General features: G+C 40.9%; 1 protein-coding gene across 2 annotated transcripts in view; it reads left to right on the top strand.

Moving 5' to 3' along the window:
- adarb1b (adenosine deaminase RNA specific B1b) overlaps positions 1-25443 on the top strand; it is a 135952-nt gene that overhangs the window by 90586 nt on the left and 19923 nt on the right. For both annotated transcript variants that reach the window (XM_031291590.2, XM_031291580.2), the window contains 2 exons: positions 20652-20726; positions 23815-24740. In XM_031291590.2, coding sequence (XP_031147450.1) covers positions 20699-20726; positions 23815-24740 — 954 coding nt within the window. In that variant the 5' untranslated portion in view covers positions 20652-20698. The remainder of the gene's footprint in view (positions 1-20651; positions 20727-23814; positions 24741-25443) is intronic.

The following is a 25443-nucleotide window of genomic DNA, read 5'->3' as shown; positions in this document are numbered from 1 at the left end:
TTTTAGCCCCTCGACTCGCACTCGAGACCCGCTCACTCAGGTACCGACTACGTCCATCAGCATTACACCGGTCTGATTCCGGCCTTTTTAACTCTCCCTTATCACCACGGGAGTGAGAGTGGGACTTTTTCACCATACTGCCAGAAGCGATGACAAAGCGGGACTTTGGGTCAACGTTGCTCTACCTGATCTCTGAGTCGGCTTTAATGCCCCGGGCTGGAACACCTCCTGATAGTACTTTTGCTTTGGTGCCCGTTGGAGTTAGCAGCTAATGCTAGCTGTGAGGACGAAGTCACGCACTTACTTAAGACAATCCTCGGTAAAATAATGTCTCAAGAAAAATCTCCTTGTCAGTGAGGTCACAGTCAGCGCAGCGCCACTGGACTGGGTAGTCCATTAGGTGTGGATTAGTGTCTTCCACAAGGACACTTCAACATGTCGATGCAGGGGGTTGACCACAGTCAGCTGTTTGAGTCTGTGCCATGAACCACTAATCCACACTGCAGCCCTGAACACAACTCCTAATGTGCATGAGCTTCTAAAATACTACGTGTGTAGCCCCGCTGACAGAGCTCCGTTTGATTAAATGCTATGGTAATTCAGCTCAGTTGGAAAGTCTGCATGTGTCTGTGACTGTTGAATGGCACATATGAACACAAAGAGAACATGATCCTTAAGCTGCTTGTGCAAATTGTCCTACCTTTCATTCAAACTTACAGTAATTACCTGAATATTTTGACTGAAATACCTGAATATTTTGACTCAAGTACCTGAATAACTGGACTCAAGTACCTGAATAACTGGACTCAAGTACCTGAATATTTTGACTCAAGTACCTGAATAACTTGACTCAAGCACATGGCTACTGCGCTGATAACATGGAACGACTTACATGCAAAAGGGGTTCAGTCATTCTTTACCCAGTTTAGGAACATTTGCACACTAGCACAGGTGTTTTCAATTATTTTGTTTAATTAGATCAGGTTAAATGTGGGTGGAGCTATGTTGGGAATTATGTGATGTCACCGGACTAATGAGAATGATACAAGCATAATATATCTATGGATTCAAGTGTCATTTTTTTATTTTGCCCTAACAGCTGCCACAGAGCTAACTGGAGACTGTGTTAGATGTCAATCAAGCAATATCTGTACACACGGACACTGTACTGAGAGGTCTAATTAGGCAAAATCAGAGCATCTTCAGAAATAGTGTGTTATTATGTATTTACATCCCTATGCCTTAGTCTTGATCAACAGATGTACAGTGCGGGGATCTTCTTTGCAAGGGCGCCGTCACTGCATCCGGGGCTTAGCACCGCTCCGGACGCTTGTAATAAGTTTAAAGAAATATAAAACAAGCCAGAGCGTTTTGTCCCCTATCCCAGAATAGATAGGTGGAGTAGCAAGACCATACTCAGACAGTGTAGCTCAGTTTCACATCGTACATTTCTTACCAATTTGTTTTCCACATAACCCCAAAATGTTGGCTTTGTTAAACCAGGTTGGCTGTTACCTTTTTGAATCCAATTTAGTGTTGACAGGACATGCATGGTACTGTCAATACAGTTGAGGTTCAAATCACATGGTGATGGAGCTTTTTCTGTGATGTTGCCTAGCATGTCGTATTACACAGTGGTGGAAGAAGTATTAAGACCTTTTACTTTACTTACAATACTACAGTTTGAAACAACTGTTACAGGTACAAATACTGCATTCAAAAACGTATCTTTATTTATTTTATCTTATCCTTGTTCCCTAGTTTATTGTTTGCCTTGTCCTAATATTTTGTTACATTGCTTTTTGAATAATCTTTTAGTTAGTCTTTTGTATTATTTTTAGTGTAACCTTTTTCAGTTGTATATACTGTAGGACCCGTATTTATTGATGGCATAACCATGTAGAGGATCAAAGTTTACCTTTGCTATATGAGTGAATTCTCATAGAGTGCACAGTGACTTTCAAAATGCAGAACTTAAGCATATCTTCCAAGTGATAAGTTCTTCAATGCATCTCTCATAAATGTGCCAAGCCATGACACTCGTAGACGATGCTTGCCAATGGGCCGTATATGAAATATGGAAAATGGGGAACAGAGGCCTTTTCTGCCATGCCAGCAAAATCTCCAAAATGAGCTTTTGTAACTTGCAGAGAGGGGCAGAGAGGGGGATCTGCACCACCAGACGCTCACAATCCATCGGAGTGGAAGAGACTTGGCCTACAACAAGACTCTGCTTTCGCGTTTTCTCTTCTCAGATAACCTTACATCCTTCCTTTCACACACCATCTTTCTTTCCTTTCCCCTTTCTTCCAAATCCTTCTGTTCTTTTCCCACTTTTCTTATTCACTTATTCATACATTGGTTGACTTAAAATGATTTTGAAATCATCATTAGCATTTGGAATAATCTGCAGCACAATACTTGATACGGTTTCATAAATGATGTTGCCGTTTTCCTTCCCTGTAGATTAGAATAATCTAAGCTAATGCACGTAGACACAAAAAATTGATTTACAGCCTCTGAAGAAGCTCAGACAGACCGATTAACATTTGACAACAGTAACCATGGAAATCAAATAAAAAAAACATGCTCACATTCATTTACCGAGCAACAAAAAGGCTGTTGATTATGAGCAGTGCCTTATTTATTGTCACAACATTTCCAGGCACAGCGGCACTCTGTCATGATAAGAAATGAGTTGTGTCTGCCTGTCTCAATGTAATTAGGCTTGATTAGCATGCTGCTAACGGCTGCAGCAGGCTGACAGAGCGAGAATGCACTAACCGCCGAGGTGCGTTTAGCTGGCGGAGACACACTCCATGGCCCTGGAGATGTATGCAGGGATTAATGTCGGCTCCCTTCATCGCCGCGGAGATAAACTTCATATGTATTCATAGTCGCTGTAGATCCAAATGGATATTGAAATGTTTTGCCATTTGCGCTGGTTATTCCACTGCTTCCATGTGGTACGTGGAGAGGAATTTCCTTCAAGGTAATGGAACAGGACATACAGTGATGAATATTTGATTTTCCCAACTAAATATGAAACCCTTGCCAGTAATACAGAGGCAAGATTAAATTCAAACTTTAGAATATCAGCACAGAAAGAGCTCCATTACAGTTCATATTGCTTTTTTGTGATATAGTGTAGCCCTCACTGTTCTTCTGCTCAGTCTCGGACTACACATCTGTCCTCCCCCATCCTCTCCCCTCCCACTTCTTGACATTCGTCCTCTTAGGGTGTATGAACACTTTCTCTCTCCCTCTTCTGTCAGCTGCCACAACCTTTTTCATCAGGCAGAAGTACCCCCACCCTGTCATGTCCTCCCCCTGCTGTCCAAGGCACAAAGTGTGAAATTCAACTCCTAGATGACAGTTTCACAGGTGCAGGCGCACACCAATCTACATGGATGCGTTCATGTGCTTGCGCAGCATTTCTTTTTTTCTTCCCCCGCCCCCATATATATTACACACAGACACATCCGCACACATCCCTCTCCTTGCAGAGCGGGATCCCGGTGCGTCTAACCCGGCCTTGAATGTGACAAACGGTGTCAGCTGTAAGCACCCTGGGCATCCAGGCGAGGAGGACAGGAGGACAGAGGAGAGGATTGTGTGTGTGTGGGTGGGTGTGTGTGTGTGTGTGTGTGGGGGGGGGGGGGGGATTTAAACCACTTTCAAATTCCAAAACCAAGCCGCTGCATTGAAAAAAGGCCCCATGCATGCACACCCAAGAGTTCCCAAGGCTCTTGTGGATATTCTCAAACAACACAACAACACTGTTTAGCCCTTTGTAAAAAAAAAAAAAAAAAAAAAAAAAAAAAATATATATATATATATCCACAAACTAGGAAGAAATGCATAATTTTTAGGACATTGTCAGAGTTACCTGAATCAGAAAACTTAATATAAAAATGTATATTTTTAGGCTGTTTTGGCTTCCAAGTGAACATACAGTAGCTTTTCTTAGATTGTTTAATATGTACTGCGCTCTGCCTATGAATGCTAGTTCAGTTGATGTGTGTGCATGAGATCAGTGGTGGAATGTAAATAAGTACATTTACTCATTATGTTACTTAAGTACAAATGTTGAGGTACTTGTACTTTACTTGAGTCTTTTCTTTTCATGCCACTTTCTACTTCTACTCCACTACATTTCAGAGAGAAATATTGCACTTTTTACTCCACTAAATTCATCAGACAGCTTTAGTTACAAGTTACTTTACACATTAAGATTTTTCCACACAAAACACATGTAGTTTATGAAATACGACGTGTAATTATAAATTAAACATCGATGGACAGACATTTGATGGACAGAACTGTTTTGAACGTTTCCAGTTTCTAAAATGTGAGGATTTTTCTGCATTGAGTACTTTTACATTTAACTGACGATACATGCTTTTACTTAAGTAACATTTTCAATGCAGGACTTTTTTACAGTGTGGTATTGGTACTTTTATTTAAGTACAGGATCTGAATACTTCTTCCATCACTGCATGCGATCACACGTGTTTTAAGTATTTGTGTGCACATGCAAGTGTTCAGAAGTTCCCTACCTGTGTGCGCTGTGGGGCGCTTGAACATTGAGCGCAGCAGTGGTGGTCCTCTGAGCCGGGCATGCTCACACACCCACACACATGCACACACTTCCAAACACACTCAAACATACTCTCTTTTCCCCACAGGCGCTCAGTGCCTATGCTGTGTCATAAATCAGAGCTGTCAAATAGATTTTACAGCTCCTAGTGAAAAGACGAGAGGCAGCCACCCAACAACCTTGAAAAGATGGAAGAAAGCAAAAGTAGAGGAGTTTTATTATTATTAAACTTGATAACTGGACCTAGGGAATCTATAAAGAATGAGGGGACAGTTTTTCACTTTCTTGGTGGGGTGATGTGGAACTGCATTGACCAGCCCCTCAGTACAATCCTTGGTTTACAATAAGGCCATATGATAGGAATTTTGATGTTTTTTGTTGTTTCATTCTCATGGCACAATTTGCACTGACCTGACAATCGAATAATTCTAATCTTACTACAGTATTGTTCTCGGGCTAAATGCAAAAGTGAGGCAGGCGTCAGCAGTTAAGCAGGGAATCTACAGGAAGGAGGAAGAAGCAAAAACACTTGTGTACTGAGCATAGACGTTTTAGGCTTCTTTATTTAGCCTTTCTTTAGATTCAACAGCCATCCTGACATGTTTCTCTGTCCATATTGGCTTCATCATGACTCAGACTGTTATGTTGTACAGATGCAGTGTAGCTTTGTTGCTGTGAGATATGATGCAAGATTGAGCACAGTATGCAAGAAAGTTGAGCCAGAAAAAGTATCATTTTTTTTTTTGTGCTTAGGAGTTCAGAACAGATTGGTGTAGGTGCCAGTCTTTCTTTATGTCTCTTGGCATTAGCAGGACTCTGATTGCCAATGTATCGCTGACCAGACTCGGTCCTAACTTCCACGTGCGTCCTTTGTCTCTACATGACATAACGTGGCTCCAGTCAGCGACTCAGGCTTTGTGTTGCCGGCCTCACAACTGATAACAAGTTCATTTTATTCCCTACTTGTATGCAAATTGGTGTGGAGTTGTTTGTTGCTATATGGTTATTAAGTCATTAACAAGACACTGTACTTTAGCCTTGTAGAAGCAATTGATTAAGGACTTGTTTGCTCCATCTGAGACACTAAGCTCATGTTTTTCACTGTCTATAGCAAACATAAATACCAAGCAGGTGTCTAGATTTGCTTCATCAATGACCTGAAACAGTGGTGGCCATTAGTTTTAGCCAAGGGCCAGTGTTTTATGTGCCATTTATTGTAAGGGCAATGCAGGTTTATGATGAAAGCCATAATGTTAGGCATTAGAGGTCGACCGATATGGTTTTTCTCTGGCCGATGCCGATCTTTAGAAATCAGGGTCAGCCGATTGCCGATTAATGCTGCCGATTTATTTTGGCCGATATGTGCTTGTTTTTAAACCTCTATTTGAAAGATAAAATGTAACACTAATATACACAGAATTTCTCAACAAAAACATTTATTGAACACTTCACCAATCTACACTTGTAGCCTATACTTCATTTAAAAATGTATAATGTAAAAACATACTGTAGCCTATATTTTATAATGTATGAAAAATATATAAAATAAACGAAACCGGTAAGAAGAAAATAAACATTGTCAAATAAACCTTTCAATGAAAAAATAAAGTTTAGTGCACTTATCAGCATTTATTAAACTTCTGAGAATACAAATCTGCTTCACACAAAGTGTCATATTATTAATCTCAACACTATTTCCTCCTAACTCCTGTTGAATCACATAAGACTAGGGCTCTCTAAAGTCAATTCTTGTTCACCTTGTTTGTTAGATCATTGTTCATTTGTAAGTGTTTTATCTGTGTTTTGGGGACCCTACTGTTAGCCTAGCTACATGTCCTGTTGACCTCATTAGGATCTTATCTGAGCAGATTTCTGTCATTCAAACAACTCTTAGTTGTAATTTAAAACTCATCCAGCCAATTTAATAAAATTAAGGGTTTTATTCGTGCTCGAGTCCATAGATGCAGTTAATGGATAGCCTACAGGAACGGAGAACTGAAGGCTCTGTTAGCAACGATTAGCTCCGTTAGCGGTTAGCTCCAGTTAACTCCGTTATAGGAGTGGATGAGACTGCCACGGACAGGGGTAACAACCAGACTCTGATAAATGATATTCGGGGAGCTTCCACAGCGGTGTGGCCGTTTTGTACGGTTTTATTAGTACAGTTAATCCCAAGGCAAGAGCACCAGCAAGATGCTACTGCTAACGGTAGCGTCTGAACCTGAAGTGGCTGCGCGAGACACACTGCGCAAGAATTCACGAGGGGAGGGGCTGGAGGCAGCTGGTCTGGGCGCGCTGTAAAAAATGTCGCCTATTCATGTTTTTAACACTAGGCTGCCCGCAGATGCGCCTGCTTATTAATCAGCTTGATATTGGCCGATGCCGATTATGTAAAAAATTGCCAAAAATCGGCCGATTAATCGGCCGGCCGATTAATCGGTCGACCTCTATTAGGCATATTTGTGTCCTGTCAGTTGTACCACACAGCTTCACACGTCTATTACATGGATGTTTGATTCTTATCTAAAAAGCAAGGGGGATTCATGTAGAGTGTTTGTTCTAGCTTCAATCTCAGATGATACACCATACCTCTAAATCTTGCTAGTGTTCATTGTCTCAGATGCCTTCCTCCTCCAGCTAAAGTTACTGATTGGATGTCAGTGTCAAAATGGCTGCTCCTTAATATGCAGAGTGGGGAGAAGCATGTACGTCCAGCAGTAGGGCTCAGACGGAAAATCGCTTCTGGCAGCGTAATTCACTGGTCATTAGAAGGGCCAAATTGAATAATGGACTGAAGTGGGTGGGTGTGTGTGTGTGACAGGCAGGGCCATGTTGGGTGGCCCTACTCCATGGCACCCTTACCTTGGCCCATCATTTTCAATCAGGCAGCACGACAGGCACTCCCCTCGCTGCCACGACCCCTCTCTATTAGGCCAGCGGCACCCACACGTGTACTCTATTACGGTGCATTACCTGGTCAATGCCTGGAGACATCACCTGAGGAAGCACCAGAGAGGGAGAGTGAGACGAGGAAGGTTCTGACTTCACAGAAAACCCCTGATCCCATTTCTATTAAGATTCTTCCTCTCTGTCGCCTTCTCGAGGTAATCACTGGACTGCCAAAGCTTTATTGGGGAAAGTAATGGGATTGTGGGATGACGAAAGTAGCACTCACTTACCTAACCGCATACATGGACAGTTAAGAATGATCCCCGTATTCCTCCTTGTATCCCTCTCTCTGTCTTTATTTCCTATTCCACTCCTTCCTTCTCAACTTGTATGTCTCATAGCTGCATCGGCAGCATTCACCCATCTATTCATTCTTTGTCTTTTAATGTGCATGACTGTGGATCATATAGCTGGTTAACATCTGAAATTGTCTGGACCATGTTGGCACACACAGGATTATCAAATGCATGCTTTTAAGAAGTAGAGGGGGAAAAAAGTCCAAATGTAATTGTTTTAGCCCTTTTATACAGATCCAATCTCTTCTAGCCAATACAAACAGTTTCTGGGTTGGATAAAAGTATGACCTGAAATGTATCAGAATGAATCAAAATAGTGAGTGGAGTCATTAGAGTGGAAAGATAAGCCAAAGGAGTAAATAGAGGAGGATGTAGCAATGTTTTTTTTTTTTTCCTGTGCTTGTCTTTCTGTTGAAACCACAGAACGGCATGCAACAGAAAGGAAAACTGAAAGCCTGTTTGCTGATTTGTTGTTTGTCAGTGAAAGCAAGAAGTCCTCATGGCTCTGTATCACTATACAGACTCATCAGACGAGATCACACGGCGAAAAAAAGTTCCTATCCCCCGGTAATGGAACTATTCACATTAATAACAAATAGGGCTGCAGCCTTCCTGCTAACAGTGACAACACATGGCTTAATACTACATTCTTGTTAGTTAGGTAGGCCTGATATGGCTTGAAATGTGATATATATATATATATATATATATATATATATATATATATATATATATTATTTTTTTTTTTTTTTAAATAAAGGAAGAATCAGACAGGACCGGAATGGATTGGAGTGGTAGCACAGCCCGGTGGGCCTATCAGTCTGTGTTAGGGCTGCTGAGAGGGCTGTCTCATAGGCGGGCTCTCCTGCACCGGCCATTTCCAATGGCCATTTGTCTCTGTCCAGTTCCTTTCCCTTTCCTCACCCCCTCTGTGTTCCTTTCATCTCCTTCTCCCCCTCATCTTCGATTCCTCATTTTGGACCCTCAGTCTTGTTCGATCTGTTTCTCCTCTCTTTACTCCGACTATTCCTCCTGGCAAACGAGTTGTTTTTCCTCTGGCAATGGGAAGTAGTCATTGACTAATTAATGAAAGACACTTCGTACCGGCTTTGTTTGTTTGTCGGTGTTTTGTTCATCGCCCAATTTTGTTGAATACTCAACTGTGATTGGTTAATCAACAATTTCCGCCATTTGTTATTTCTGAGTGCGAGATCCTGCAGACATTGTCATTCATCATATCATTCACTTCTTTCTGACTTCACACTCCAGATTTTTGTATTATCTCAAGTGACAGAATACAGGTCCAATATCATATTTATACAACTTTTTCTTTACATAGTACAGTAGTAGTAAGTAAGTAGTAGTACTTCCCAAGATCTACAAACATACTTACTATGTGTAAATTGGTGGAGAGCTGCTTTAATCCTGCCTATATATATATATATATATATATATATATATATATATATATATATATATATGGCACGGCAACAGATTCAGAAGTCTGAGCTGCTCGGTGCTCAGTGTGGTTTACTGGGCAGCTTCCAGGTACGAATGCGGAAGTGTGTGAATGTGACAGGTCGTTGTTGCAATGAGAAGTTGTTCTCAATCGATGTACTTACTTATTTACTTAAATAAAGGTTAAAAAAAAAAAAGCCTTGGGCCAGATGAACAATGCATATGTAACACAGGAACTCTTCAGTCAATACACAAATAAATCAAACAGTGAACTCAGCTCAGTAAATCAATATCTTCACACAACCAAGAATACAAAGTATGTCCTCTGATAAATAAACCAGTTTGTTTAGATACCCGTTGCTACCTCTAATGCAAAAATATGACCCTTATATCAGAACCAGGGATGGGAATGTCAGGGTTCAGGCCTGAGTCAAAAAAAGTAAAAGAAAAAGTTTTTTTCTACTTGGATTTAAATACCATAATAGGTTTAGAGAAAATATGATATGTACTCAGCTAACTTTCAAATATGTTCCAGCGATAGTCTTATGCCAGACAACACAGTTATCTAATCTTTCTGACATTCACTTTACTATGTGTCAAACTCCACACCAGTTGCAACTGCACAGCTTAAACCAGACCATATAAAGCCATTACAGGCAGATGTTTGATCTGGTTTCCTTGGAGGTGGAAGTTGTCGGTCCTTACCTCATTTTCCACCTCAAACACAGTCTGTCGTACTGCGTTTCTCTTTTTAAATAGAGTGGATGATGAAAAGAATAGCTGACAGACTCTATGTGCATGGGATTGTTGGGTTGGGAAGCAGTTAAATGGCTCTCTTCAAAAATGTATACATTGTATGTGGGAAGTTAAAGGAACACGCCAACTTTAGCTTATTCACCGTATACTACTATATTCTATATTCTCAGACAGGTTTGCTGCAAAGCAAATCATTCCGCTGAAGTACTATATTCTTCCGCCTGAGAATATAGTTCCCGGTTTGTTTACGGTTAGAAGATGGCTGTCTCATGTTACATTGTTTTTTGTACAGGCTGTGACTCTACAAATCACAACATGTAAATAGGAACATGTTGGCGTTATTTTGTCACTTATTGGGAGCAGTAGGATTGCTGGAACCATTCACCTGCATGTTCTGTGCTGGCCTGCTGCCGCTGGAGCCGTCAGACAGCCCTTAAGGGTATGTATGGACTTGTCTAACTCTGGGGGTTATGGTAAATAAGCTAAATTCCCAATAAGTCGGCGTGTTCCTTTAAGTCAGGAGATGTCATAGCAAGTATCTAATTTTTTTTTTTTCTGGCTACCTCTGTATCTTCTCGTGTGTGTGTGTGTGTGTGTGTGTGTGTGTGTGTGTGTCTCTGTCTGTCTGTCTGTCTGTCTGTCTGTCTGTGTGTGTCCATCATAAAGGGTTTATTCACACCGTTATGTGTGTTTGTGCCACTGAGGTCGGCCGTCTGCGATGTGTCGCGCCCAGAGGCTGAGCAGTCACTCGTTCTGGCCTTGATGGACACAGGAAGTGAGGGCAGCCATTTAGCTGCAGCCTCCTCTCTGGCCCACCAGCCCTGCTCTCCACCCTCCACCCCCCTCCAACCCCTTGGCTCTGGCTCTGCTGGCGCTGGGGGAATCACTCACTGATGATTTATGACCACACCTGAAGCCAGCTGTAGAATTTTGTGTGTGTGTGTGTGTGTGTGTGTGTGTGTGTGTGTGTGTGTGTGTGTGTGTGTGTGTGTGTGTGTGTGTGTGTGTGTGTGTGTGTGTGTGTGTGTGTTTGCGGGGAAAGAGAAAAAGACAAGTAACAAAGACTACTGTACTGTATGTACTATGTGTGTGTGTTAGAGATAGATACGTATATAAGTATGATAGTAAAAAGGTGTGTGTGTTTGTGTGTGTTTGTGTGTGTGTGTGTGTGTGTGTGTGTGTGTGTGTGTGTGGGGGTGTGTTTAAAGAAAATGCATCAGGGGGTTTTCAGCTTCAAGCTAAATTATATTTGATTTAGAGCTTTTTATGCACACATAGCAGGGAGTAGGGTATAGTATGTTGTAAGTGTGTGTTCCTCATGTGCAGGGACACCATTATTTCTCGCCTATCCTTTAAGACTTGGCCTCTCGCTCTCTCTCTGCTCTCACTCTTCCATGAACCTTGACTCTGCCAGCCTTCTGAAATGCAATCTCCCCATAAAACCCATCAAATAAAAAATTCATATTGATACTCTCTGCCTCTGCTTTCTCCACCTTTTCCCTTCTCTCACCATCAGCGGTCCATGATGATAAACGACCCACTGTCAGATATTAAAGTCTGGAACACAGTAAAAGACTGATTCTCTCCTCTTTCCACACCTCTACATCCGTGTAATTCTTTTTTCTCAGTTTTGACAAATTTTCATTTTTTCTTTAAATATAGGTGCATTACATCTGAATTGTAGGCATTCAGCCGAGCTTCTCATCCACAGTGAGATAATAAAAGTGCAATTCGCTATTAAACTTTACAGCCTTTATGTTAAACATCCATTCTGTGATTCTCAATCAGAGTTTAAATCATAGTATTTTGATCATAGAGTAATCCTCATTATTTTTTTTAGAGCAAAACTGATTCCAGCTTCTCTTTCTGTGTCATATATGATAGTAAGTTACAGAACTTTGAGTTTTAGATTGTTAGTCAGACAAAACAGCTTGAAGCCATCACCTTGGGCTCTGAGAAATTATGATGGCATTTTTCACTATTTTTTAATTGTTTTATGGGCGGAAAAGTATAAGGCCCTGTTTACACGAATATGCTTGTGGGTGAAAACGTAAAAATATTTTATCAGATGTGCCTTTCGTTTAGACGGTGACAGCATTTTTGGGGCTTAAAAACGCAAAAAAGTGAAACCACCCTCCAGAGTGGAAATCTTAAAAACACTCCACCGTCGCGTTACCGTCTAAAGGGTAAAAACGCACTGTGCGAGTGTGTGTGTGTGTGTGTGTGTGTGTGCCGCGTGTGTGTGTGTGTGTGTGTGTGTGTGTGCGCCATGTGTGTGTGTGTGTGTGTGTGTGTGTGTGCGTGTGCGTGCGTGCGTGCCACATGTGTGTGTGCATTGTTTGGAGCAATAACTCCACCTCCTCGTCTGTCCAGACAAAATTGTTTTGTTGTTCGCGTCGCGCTACTAGGGAGAGAAGTAGAAGGAAGGTTCTACGCAGGCGCGGTGGTGTTGTGTGGCAGTGCTTCACACTACCACCTACCCTCCTGGTGTGCATATTACATCACATTTCACACACTTTTGCGTCACCATATGCACGCAGATTTCCCCCCCCCAAAACGCTCGTCTAAACGCGAAATAAAAAGTGAGAACGCAACGCCACTTTTGCGTTTTGTCTTCAGATCGTGTCCGTCTAAACATAGCCTAAATATAAGATTAATATAGAAAATAATCAAAAGATTAGCTGGCAATCCAAATCATCGTTAGTTGCAGCCCTTCTTCCAATTAATTGTAAGTGACATACAAGTTGTGTTGGGGTTTTGTATTTTCATTGTAGGACAGTTTCTGTAAGATAAATCACACACTCCAAGGCTAAATCCGAGCAGTGCACCACTGAATTAGCTGTGCCGTAGGGGCTCAAGGGATAGTCTGTGTGTGAGGGCACTGCCCATTTTTTCCATCTTAACCCCCAGCTGAGCCTCAGTACTGGTCCATTACCCAGTGAGTCCCGGCGTTCTACTGCAAACCTCAGTACCACCCCAGAGAGCCAGCCAGCAGACCAAGCGGTCAGTTAAGCAGACTGTTGCCCGAGCAAGTCATCTGCAGCAAATGACCAAGGACTTGATGCTGTGGATGTGATAATGACTGGCACTTTGCGTCTTTAAGTGGAGCATTTTCACTTTTTAATAATATCAATACAGCTTTTGCATAAGCTTAGTTTTTATTCTAAGGGTTCTAACATAAAACGGTACACTCCAAAAAATAAAAGGTAAATTTTAGTTCAAATAGGCTTTGATACACATTTCGAAAACTTTAATTAATTAGTCATTAAATTATTAGTTTGTTATAACCCATTTATGACCTGTCTATATTAGGGCTGTGTATTGGCAAGAATCTGGCAATACGATATGTATCACAATACATGGGTCACGACTCAATATATTGCAATATATTTCGATACTGTGCATAAGGCGATATATTGGGATTTTTTTAAAGTATAATTTTAGAAAAACTAATTCAGTCTGGGATTGTGGTTCACAGGTTCTTAGTGAGCAAATTTTTATATGCTAAAGTAGGCCAAAGTTCAGCCATAGCTACATTGTTAGCTTCTAGCAAAAAGTCAGGCCCTGCTAGGCACTGTTAGGCAAGGACACTAGTGGTGTGTCTCAGCATAGCCATCTAGCGGTAGGGGGTTTAAACACAACATAAACGTCAACCACTGTCTTACATGAATATTTTTGCACATAAACTTAAAAAAAAAAAATATATATAATATATATATATATATATATATATATATATATATATATATATATATATATAAAATCGATATTGTATTTTTGAAAATCGATACACTATTGCAAAATAAAATATTGCGATACTCAAGTCTGTCGATTTTTTTTGAAAAGTAATTTCCTTTCATAGTAGTGTCGATTCAGAGTAAGGTTTGAAAGGTAAATGCCAAATCAGATTTAGCTTTGATTATTATTATTATTATTATTTGTTTTTTTGTTTTTACTTTATTACATCTAACATGCTTTCTTTATATGAAATCTTCATTTGGTTATTCATTCACGAGGCTTCTGTCCCCAACTACCTTATTTTGAAAATGATGTATTATTAAAATTTGGTATTACAGCAAAGGTTAGCCATGCTGAATGTGCCAACCTGTTCCTGTGATTTTCAGTTTGTTTGACTTTGCTGAGTTAGTTGACAAAGCTAAATGAGTGAATTATGAAAAAGGTTGTTTTTTTTTCTCAATCCGAATCAAAATCAGATTCAGTGTGTGTAAAAAATATCAGAAAATCATTAAGGTGTCTAGGCAACAGTACAATACCCGGGAATGAGGGAGTTGGGCTTTTGGTTTCCTTCAGCAGCATGGAGAGGAACATTAAGATCACAGAGATAAGTATGTACATGGCTGTATTTGTTCAACGATGCATGCTTTGTTTTATTCTCTATGCCTGTTTTTGACAGGAGCTAAGCGGGAGCTGTTTTTAGAGCCTGTCTCGGTCCTGTCAACACAGCAGCATGTCAGGCTTCTGGAAGTTTAAAGGAGGAGGCTGTTGTCTTTTATAATATGCTGTTAATGTAGTCTGGGTGACAGTGGTAGATTCTCTCGCTTGGCCCAAACGTCACTGACACTCCCTGTAGACTGAAAAATGATGGGAGGCAGGAAGTGCTGAATGAATTGCACACAAGTAATTCCATCCAAAAGGTTAAATGCAAGTGGTTTATTTTCATTAGAGTTGAGTATAATGAGCCCCCCCCCCTTTTTGTTTTCTTCCCCTTCTTCCCCATCGGCGCTTTTCTCTCAGGTGCTCCTGACCTGCTCATTAGTGGGTGCCCCTGTACTTAAGGATCACTCTCAGACTAAAGCAGCCTTCTTACCCTTTAGTGTATTTTTTTGTTTCTCCTTCTGTTGTGTGTATTTCTTCTGAGGATGGAGGTCTGGTAGTCGAGTTTTCACAGCTTTATTTCTTAGATAGTTTATACAATGGGTCTGCATAGGGCTGCACAGTATATTGTTTTTTTTTATAGTCATCGCAATACCAACTGCCGCAATATACATATCGCGAAAGGCTGCGACATATCGCAAAAGACATTCGGATATTTTTTGTGTTAGTTGAAAGAAAGTATCAGTAAAAAAAACTGCACTTTATAATGTAACTGTCAGTCTTTTTTGATGGTGCCTTTTATATTCAATAATATTTCGTTATCGCATATCGCATATTTTCCTCATGACGTGCAGCCCTAGTCCTACGGACCTTTCTGGGTTGGCCCAGGCGTCTTCCAGTCCTCCAGACTCTCTTAGTTTAGGTCAACATATGTTGTTTTGTTTGGCAATAAACAATTTAAATTAAAAACCAAACTGCCATGGTGTTTTTTCTAATATGTTGCTTGTCACAAGGTTGAGCCAAATTCTTTGGTTGTGGCCGTAACACGTTAAAACAGGTTTGTTTTCAAAGGCACTGGACCCTGCATAGCTTGAGTGAAAGGCCAAAGTGAAAGTAAAGATAGTGTTTTCAAAGCCCAAGTGCCTTCCCCAGTGTCTGTATAATCACACCAAAGAGCAAACCTTTTACGTCAGATGACACTAGAAACTTGAGGTTACAGTCAGGCCAATCACAGGCTATCATCTTGTCAAAGGACCAATTAGACGCCATCATAAAATCAGAGGGAAAATTGCCATGTTATCACTGATACAAATTACAATTGTGTTGACTTTGTCCCTTTTGGTAGTATTGCCTGCTATATCTGAAATACATTGTCTTTTTTAAAATGTTTGCACTACAAAGTTGCCTAAGCTATTGTTCGCATGTATACAGGAAGTTGACATAACAACAGTCAATCAGTGTTTCCTTTAGGATTTTTTTCAGCAGTGGGGGCAGATCTGTTTCAACCACTTTAGCTAAAAACGAGACCCTGGAGTTTTTAGCCATGCTGAAAACATTACACTGCCTGTTGGAAATCAAGCACAGCACTCAATGTCTTATGAAAGCCAGAACACTAAACTACCAGTGACAGTATCAGGAGTTGATGCACCAGTCTGGAGTGGATGAAACCGGCTTCACAAATTAAGGCTGACTGGCCACCAAATAAAAAGGCTGAATGTAGAAAGAAACCTAGAATCTGAAGCAATACAAGAGACTAAAAAGAGGAACTCAGTATTATTCAGAGTTGAGGTATGCACTCTGTGAAAGCTACCCTCCTTGTCAAGGCAGATCCATGTCCTAAGCTTTTTAAGAGCTGTCTCTTACCGTTTGCAGTGAAAGGTCAGGTACATGTGCTTCAGAGACTAGAAAAAGCAGGCATTACCTTATGAGTAAAGCACAGTGAGCATCCCAAATAACTACATCATGACAGTGAGCGAGGCATATAACATGTAATTAATGTAAACGCACTGAGAGAATGCGTTCTGTGGGAACTCAGCAATAGCTACAGTTCTAATGGTCAGTCTTTGCACCAGTGGACCTTTCAACTCAATATATTTTTTTGCTAGTGACGTTCGCATGACAGGTTACCTTTCAGGTTTTTGCTTAGAACTCTTAACAATCCAGTTGCAGAGGGAGCAATATAGATTTTACGTTTATTTATATATTTTTTTTTAATTATTAAGGGATTAGCCCTTCATCCATTCATTTTTTTTCTATAAGGTCTGCAGTTGGTCTGAAATGATTTTGAGATTTGAGAATCTTACGTCCTACACTAGCCTTCATAGGCAGTTTGTTTTAGACAGTTTGAACCCCACGGCCTGCCAAGGGCAGACCTTTCCATCGCCTTCTGTTTTAGAGGAGATAATGATTCTCTTTCACTTGGAATAAGATTGCATTTTCTATCTCTCTCATCCTCTATTCTTCCCTCACCTTTACCTTTCCATCCCCCCCCACCCCCCACCCCCCACCCCGCCCCACCTCCTCCCGCCAGTTGCCCGCTGCTGGTGGTGGCGATACTCTATCGCTCCGTCACAGCGCAAGCGAGGGATGAGAGACAAATCAAAACCACCTTATTTCCCCTCAGTCCCTCTCACCGTGCCAGATTGAATTTGAGGTTTTTCATCTTCTTTCTCATCTTTCTCCTTTCCCTGCCTCCCTTGGCGTCCACTCAGATTTACCTGGAACCAAGCTGTCTCACAACTTGATGACGCAGTATCATTTATGCATGTGTGATGGGAGATAGTCGTCAGCGCTCACCGGTGATTCTTGTGACTCACTTTTAAATCTACTGCTTCAGTTGTGTGCATTAAAAAAATGGTCAATACCAAAATCTATTAAGGATCCTGTTGTATAACATTCCATGCATGCAAATGTCCAAATTAGTTTTGCAGGCTTTAATGGCCAAAATTGGCTGATCTTTAATGAAAAATACTGGAGCGAGTTCAGAAAATGTCCATCTTTGTCATCAGTGGTAACTTGTCATTCCTGAATATTCAAAGTGCATAGATACCATTTTGCTACGACTAATAGTGGAGAAATTTACTTCAGACATTGCAGACATTCCTAACTAATATCAGTAGTAGAATACATACCTTTGTTCCAAAAAGTATATGCATAGCTCAACTCAATGCTTCTGAAATCATTTTCATTTCAACAAAGCAGCTTATATACCTGTGAATATTTTTGATGGCCGTATTACAAATCTTAAAATAACACCTCGGGGGAATCAGGCAATGGACCATATTGAAGATAAGGTTACTGCTGTTTAAGCCTAATAAGTATTCCTTTAGGCAATGCATACTGTAATTTCTTTTCCTTTATTAACGATTAGTCAACTTGATAGATTTTTTTTTTTAAAGTCCGGATTTAGATCTCTCTTATTTGTCACTTGTTTGGCTGAACTTTATCTGGATTGACCTTGGAGGTACACTCACATTGCCTAAACATCACGCGTTTCCATTTGTTTTTTTAAATATTTTTTTATTTTTTATTTTTTCCAGAATACAAACAAGACAATATAGTCAAACAAGACAAACAGGGGGGGGGGGGGGGGGTTGCAGAATATTTCACAGAATCTGTAGTACATTTTCCATTACAATGTCTTTCCAATTTTCCGGAACTATACTGATTTTCTCATTGACCCTGGTGTATTTAAAAAAAAATTAGAATGATTTTAATAAGGAGCATGAATCTCAGGCAGCACAGAAATATGAGCTTTCACTTTTAATAACAGAATGCAGTGACCAGGTTTTTTTTTGTTTTTTTTTCTGAAGCACAGTGCCCTTTAGGACTGCGTATCCATTTACCTCCAGAATTACTTCTCAAGACACACATACACAAACACGCACACTCATACACTCATTTTACAAATCCTTTGTGGGACTCTCCCTGCTGATTGCACCTGATTTCAGGAATAGTTACAGATTTATGACCAAGGCGGTCTCATCTAAAAAATCAAAACTGACAGCCACATTTGCATTGCGTGCTGATGAGACTACACAGCAGTGTGTATTGGAGGAAGTAAAGGAGGAGGAAGGAGTATGCGAGCAAAAGCACAGTCTTGTTTTATATTTACTTTTACACTTAGTTATTTTGAATATAATTCTTTTATCCACAATTGCCCACATCTGACCACACCATTAACATGAAGAGACAATAGGCTTTATTTAACAGTGAAAGACCAATGAAAGACCAATTTAAGATGTTAAAACTATTCACTGCCAACAAGTTAAATCCAATAATTTAACATAAAATCATACAGAACCATGAACTGCAGAAGTAACAACCTGTAAGTAGTGTGACTTGTCGTGCGTGCAGTGCTAGGGGTTGTGAGTTGCTGGATGAGTGTGTGCGGGGGCCGGGGGCACCTGCCTCCTGCTACCTGAGAAAAATGACTCTCATCTTCCACTCTGTTGGACCTACTCCCACCCATCCTCCCTTCACCCCACCTTTTCATTTTCAATTATGGGTTGGAATATGAATCTTTAATAGGGTGATAATTGTGCTAGCATATTTGCTGTCACCCACCATTAGCCCAGATTAATTAGCTCATTTAGTTTAGCTTAAGAAAGTGTCTGGCTGAGGAATGGGGCCACTGATGGAAGACGGGTGGAGAGAGGAGTAGAATCAGCACAATCTGGTCTATATCACAATGCCATCTTTCTCCTGCTTTCTCTCTGTCTCTTTGTGTCGGTCGCCTCTCTGCCTTTTCCCTCTTTGCTGCTTTAACCCTCTCTTTCTCTCATCTAACTTACTCTGTTAGTCTGTTTCATCAGTCGGCACTCATCTGCCCTGCTCTCAGCAATATTTTTTTGTCGCGCCATGACTTTTCAAGTGGTTGGTGGGGGAGCACAATGGGGGCAGTCGTGCAGTTGAAACTTTCTTACAACTATTCTGTAATTAGCAGTGTAGGGTGATCCAATGGTGCAACTTTTCCAAGTAAGCCCCTTCTCTAAGGGGATCATTTTGGAGATCATTAAATTCAGACCCAAGACTTTAAGTGACGACTGCTTCTGCATTTCCTGTGCATGAGATGATGATGATGAAAACTTGAATTTGAAACTTGAAAACCAGCAGGCTGTAATGATTATCAAAAGTAGCCTAAACCTTATGGTTGACACAAACTCGAACACTTTGTTATAGGTTAAATGGATGGTAAATGGATACGTTTATATAGATAGCGCTTACTGCCACTCACTACCTGCCCAGCACCAAACAACAGACAGACACAGTCAGCAACTAGCTGGTGAACACAGGGAAGAATTTAGCAGCTAAAGAGCCAGATATTTCCCTCAGAAGTTGGTACCAAAAACAGAGCTGAGAGGGAATATCAGACTTAAATCCATGAAGTGGCCAAAAAACAAGACTCAAAAAATGAATGTTGCTCCACCTCTGCTGGATGTGGAAATGATTGTTCCCTTGTTGCTATCAAATGGCCAAAAAAAAAAGAATGAATGTTTTAAAAGTTCAGCCTTGACGGATGTGGTTTTAACCCCCTGGCATTTCACATCCGGAGAGTGATGACCAAGTTGACATTCGTATCCCCCAGTCATTGTTGGTCAGTGTTATATTACCATATAACACTGACCAATAGCTTCAAGAAGGCTAGAGGAAAACGTTTGCTGTATGTTTGGATTTTTTAATGAGCCACTCATTTGCTGCTTTGGATTCAACAAATACATGTAAAATGGCAAAAAAACAAAACATATATGGCCTCAGAGTTGGGTGTTCATTATCAGTGCAATTGGCAGTATGAGCGAATATCTCAGATTGCAGGAAATCATTTGATTCTGTGTTGGTGTGAAAAATATTGCTTAATGGAGCTTTAATCACACTCTCCACCTTGGGATAAGTCATGTGTGTATGTGTGTGCGGTAATGGAGTAACTTGGCCATGTCACTAGCTGTATATCTCTCAGCAGGCAGTGGGAAATTAGGTCTAATCGGAGGGATATTAAAGTCACAATAGACTGCTCCTGCTATTAAGGCCTGTCAGCCCTGGCCTCCTCTCTCACCTTGATATCTCTGAGTTTCTGAATATTTATAAGCCTACATCACGGCCTACTTACACAGTGCAATATGTGCAATTTTCTTTCTGTGTGCGTGCCGGTGCATCAAGATATGTATCACCGCTGTAGCCACTCAAGGTCTTTGAATGTGTTTATGTGTGTCACTTTGCACCTGCTTATGCAGTCCACCTTTATGTCCTCTGGTCCCCAGGTGCAGTGGGGGCAAGCCTTCTCTCAGGTCAGAACAAACCTGTGGCCATGGATGTGGATGAGGAGGAGAATATGAGTGAGTTGACTCTGATTTTTCTCATTTTTCTGTCTGTCTTCCTGTCCGAGCAATAGCTAGTCTCTACTTCTAAATGTCTGCTTGTGTTTTAGTTTCCCTCCTTTCTGTGCACCCGCATGTCTTCCCTTGTGTGGCCTCCTGTCCTCTGATGTGTAATCAGTGTGAACACATTTTGCTCACCTATGTTACACAAGTATTAGCATAGTGTCTGCCTAGCCCACATTTCATAGAAAAAAAGTGCAATACAACACAAAACGTAATGCAAATCTAACCTGTACATACAAATATGTTTCCAAAAGGTATGTCTGAATAACAGAAACTACTGTTTATATATGTTGTGTTGTCGCTAGTTAAATTCCAATAGTTGCCCTTCCATGAGCATGATACCAGCCATCATATGCCCTTACCTGAACCAAGACACAGAACAGAGCATACACACACAAACACACACAGCTGATTTTACGGAAACTTCTTAAGGAAGAACTAATCATTACATCTGAGAGTTTTCAGGTCATACTACAGATTCCCTCTACCTCCATTTCTCTCTGAATAAAATCCTCTTCACTCCAGCTTATTGAACTTTAATTAGACATTTTGGTTTGAACTCAGTAACTGAGCTTCAGAAGGCACGGAACGACAGGATTGAATGTGTTTCCTCCACACCTTAGCGATTATGAACTCACAATCAAAGAAAGCTGTCATCCTAGCAGTGCCCTAACCCGCAATACAAACAAGCAGTTCCTAGTGTAGTGTCATGCTGAGTGTTTATGCTCTGTTTTTGTTGTGTTAAGTCAAATAAGAAGAGTTACAAAATGGTCTCTGTTGTCTTTCAAAGCCTCTGAAGCATCTTTCTTACATTTCTATTGCCAGTCAAAGTATATATTTGAAGATAAAACACAGCCCAAGCTCACGCAATTTCTTTAATACCAAGGGAAGACCAGAGGAAAACATGAAAGAATTTTTAACTTTTATGTGACAACCTTTGCCGTTCTTGAAATTCTTTAATCACATGAATCATTCCATATCAAAAGCCCAACAAACAAGTTTAAATGAAGTTGTATTAAAAGTTGGGTTTTTTTGCGTTATGTGGTTCACGCAACCCTCACAGGGAATTTAAACTCTTGACAGATCCAACCATATGGGATGTTTTGTCTTTGCATAAATAATGGGTGCTGATTACACAGACGCTAGCATGATAACAACCACAACTGCATGTGTGTGCAATAATTCAATGCATGGTGTCGTGGCTGTTGCTCTATGGCTTTTGTCCTCTGATCTGGTCTTAGGCTCTGGAGTACTACTGGATATCATCCTGCAAAAAAAGCTCCAGTTTTTTTTTCCTGTGTGCCATTGTATTCACTGTATTTGTCTGAGCAGCATGCTAGGGTTTTTTAGGGTGTGATTACATTTTTGTGATTGGCTTATTGGTCCCTATACCCCACAAATATGACTGTTTTAGGAGAGGTATTGATCGCTTGCTCAACATGTGTATTTAAGACTATTATGCATTTAATTCAGTGGACTCCTCAATTTGCAGTAGCTGAAAGTGTTATGAATTCTATCCTTTGTAGAGAAATGTAATGAGCTACAGTACTACATGCTGTATATTTCAAAACAATTCATTTAGAAAGTCCATGTCCTCGTTCAACTTGTACAATTTTCCACCACAGCTAAGATTTCTCAACTAATGCTGCAGCATCTGTGGTAGTTAAAGGTTCTTGGCTGAGATTGTGTCACTGTCCAACACACACATTTCACCCATCAGCATTTTGATAGGTGATAGTTCTTCTTGGCTGTTTTGTGCACAGTTAGGCTGTCTCTCCTTTCCCTTGTTTATTTGCCAATCACCAGTTTGCAGAATGCATGCAAACACCAAAATATATTGCATGTTTTCAGTGCTGATATTGCTCATGAATTGAAGGATATGCAGTTTGTGTTCTTGATCTTAATAAGTGTCTTTCTTGTTGCCTTTAGACATGTCAATTGTAGTATGCAGATGGTAACGGCATGTCAGCACATTTCGCAACCTAAAACGCTGTGTTCTCTGACAAGCTCCATGGGGGGGATCTCAGAGGCGCAGGGTCTTATGAATGGCACCTCATTAGATACAGATTTCTAATTCAGATTTTCCTCATTTTAAATACGACAGTCATTCCTTTCAAAATCTTATGTAAAACGGGTAAACAGCTTTTTAACCTCCCACCGTGTCACCAGTCAAGACTTTAGGATCCTGCAGTAGGTGGAGTCTTCTCCTTCCGCCTCTTTGATGTATCCTCCTGTTTGCCTGGTTCTCAGCTCCTCCCCCTGCACTCCTCCCCTGCACTCCCTCAACCCAACCTACAATCCCACTCATGCACACTGCGGCCTCTCTTTCTCCTGAGTACCGCAAGGAGTAACCTATCAAGCCTTTGCTGAAGGATGTTATAAATGAAAATTTTTGCCAATATTCCATCCACTTTGCTAACTGGTTTCAGTGATATGTGTTCCCCAGTAGAGTATTTTTCAGGACTCGCAGTTTCAAGCTGAACATTTAAAATGTACCTAATTTCTCTGTGGGCACTCAAGTGATTAATATTGATAGAGTGGATGAGGAATAGCTCTGTGTGCGTCTGTGTTGAGTGTTGTGCATTTATGTGTGAGGCCCATAACACTGTGCGACCTTTGAAGTGTACAGTAGTTGTTGAAAATATATTTCTCCCACTTTACCCTGAACATGAGAATAGCAAGCCTTCATAAGTACAACTTTAATTATAAAGATATATAAGAGGTTAATTTTAAAATAAAATACCATATAACCAAAATATAACTCCAGAAAAATCCCTTTACTGTTTTAAATGTTGACCATCTCTAAGAACTTGGCATACATTTAACAACAGTAGATGTACTGATGATGTTCTACTATTTGTAGTAATATCAATAGACTATAGGTTAATATGTTCAATCAAATTAAAAGCCAGCTTCTATTGCTTTGATAAAGGAACACAAATCATTGGTTCAGTTCCAAAGAGTGATAAAGGAATCTATAAATTTTGCATTTACAAGATCCTGCAACGAAGGCGTTGTAAGTTACTCTTTCTGGGCACCGCAGGTTCGAGCAGCACAGATGTTAAGGAAAACCGAAACCTGGACAACGTGTCCTGCAAAGACGGGGTGGGAGTGGCTGAACAGCTCCCCAATGGAAGTGGCCTGGGCAGTCGAAAGCGCCCCCTGGAAGAGGGGAACAATGGACATACACACTCCAAGTTCCGGGCCAAGAAGCGCAAGAAAACCCCGGGGCCGGTCCTGCCCAAGAATGCTCTGATGCAGTTGAACGAAATCAAACCGGGTCTACAGTACAAACTGCTGTCTCAGACAGGACCAGTCCATGCCCCAGTTTTTGTCATGACTGTGGAGGTCAATGGACAGATGTTTGAGGGCATGGGCCCAACTAAGAAGAAGGCTAAACTAAATGCAGCTGAGAAAGCACTGCGTTCCTTCGTCCAGTTCCCCAATGCCTCTGAGGCACACCTGGCAATGGGTCGAACACTGACAGTGAACACAGACTTTACATCTGACCAAGCTGACTTCCCAGACATGCTCTTCAATGGCTTCGAGACACCAGCCGCACCTGAAGAATCCTTCTATCTAGGCTCTAATGGTAGCAGCTCCTTAAACTTACTAGGGGAGTATCCACTGCCCACACCACCTGGCAGCAACCTTGTCCAGGCCCCATTGCCCCCTCCATCGACATTCAGCTCGCCCTCCAGTGGCAAAAACCCAGTCATGATCCTCAATGAGCTCAGGCCAGGCCTCAAATATGACTTTGTCTCAGAGAGCGGGGAGAGTCATGCCAAGAATTTTGTGATGTCAGTAACGGTGGATGCACAGACGTTTGAAGGCTCAGGGCGCAACAAGAAGCTGGCTAAAGCCCGGGCAGCGCAGGCCGCCCTCTCAGCTCTCTTCAACATGCAGCTAGACCAGACTCCATCCCGGCAACCCATACCAAGAGAGGGATTGCAGCTTCACCTACCCCAGGTAAGATGTTTCTCTTCTTGTAGAGATTCTCACCAGATCAGAAACTGATGAAATTTTATTTCACCAAGATGTTGAACAATTGGGACCACACAATGCATCAGCCACATGCTTTCTTCAGTAGCGGTGTATTGAATAAGGTCTACCTTGTTTTACATTTTCTTTTGTGAAGTCACTGAGTTTTCTGGTTGACCCAACATCAGTTTTACAGGCCTTGGAAGTATGAATCAAATATGAGTGGCCACATTCTTTTGTGAATTTAATAAGCCAAAGAAACCTATGTAAAGGGGTTGTGATCTTAAGTTACAGCATGTATAAGGTTTTATAGGATGCATCATGCCTGAAAGCTTTTCATAATACAGTTTTGTTAGAATGCCCTTAAAAGCAAAAATGTGCAATGTAAGGCTTTTAAATTTGAAGACATTCAATAGTCTTGGACACACTGAAATAACCTTTCGGCTTGTAAGAGATTCTAGACACCGAAATGGTAATCACTGGAAGTAACTCCCAAAGTTGTGAGAATTTTCTTTTCATTTTTGGGGGAGTAACGGCAGATCTCATCAACTTGCTTTTAAAAAGATGCAATGACATTTCAGACAGATTTTCATTTTCACTATCAAATTCTGCCTTTGGATCATTTACTTGATCTTGACAATCATCCGTAGGCTTGAAACAGTAATTAGAATTTAAGAAGAGTCGAATATGA

The sequence above is a fragment of the Sander lucioperca genome, chromosome 8 (genome assembly GCF_008315115.2).
Source record: "Sander lucioperca isolate FBNREF2018 chromosome 8, SLUC_FBN_1.2, whole genome shotgun sequence".
NCBI classification, from domain to species: Eukaryota; Metazoa; Chordata; class Actinopteri; order Perciformes; family Percidae; genus Sander; species Sander lucioperca.
Note: the sequence above shows the minus strand (reverse complement) of the source record. Positions and strands in the feature narration are given on the sequence as shown.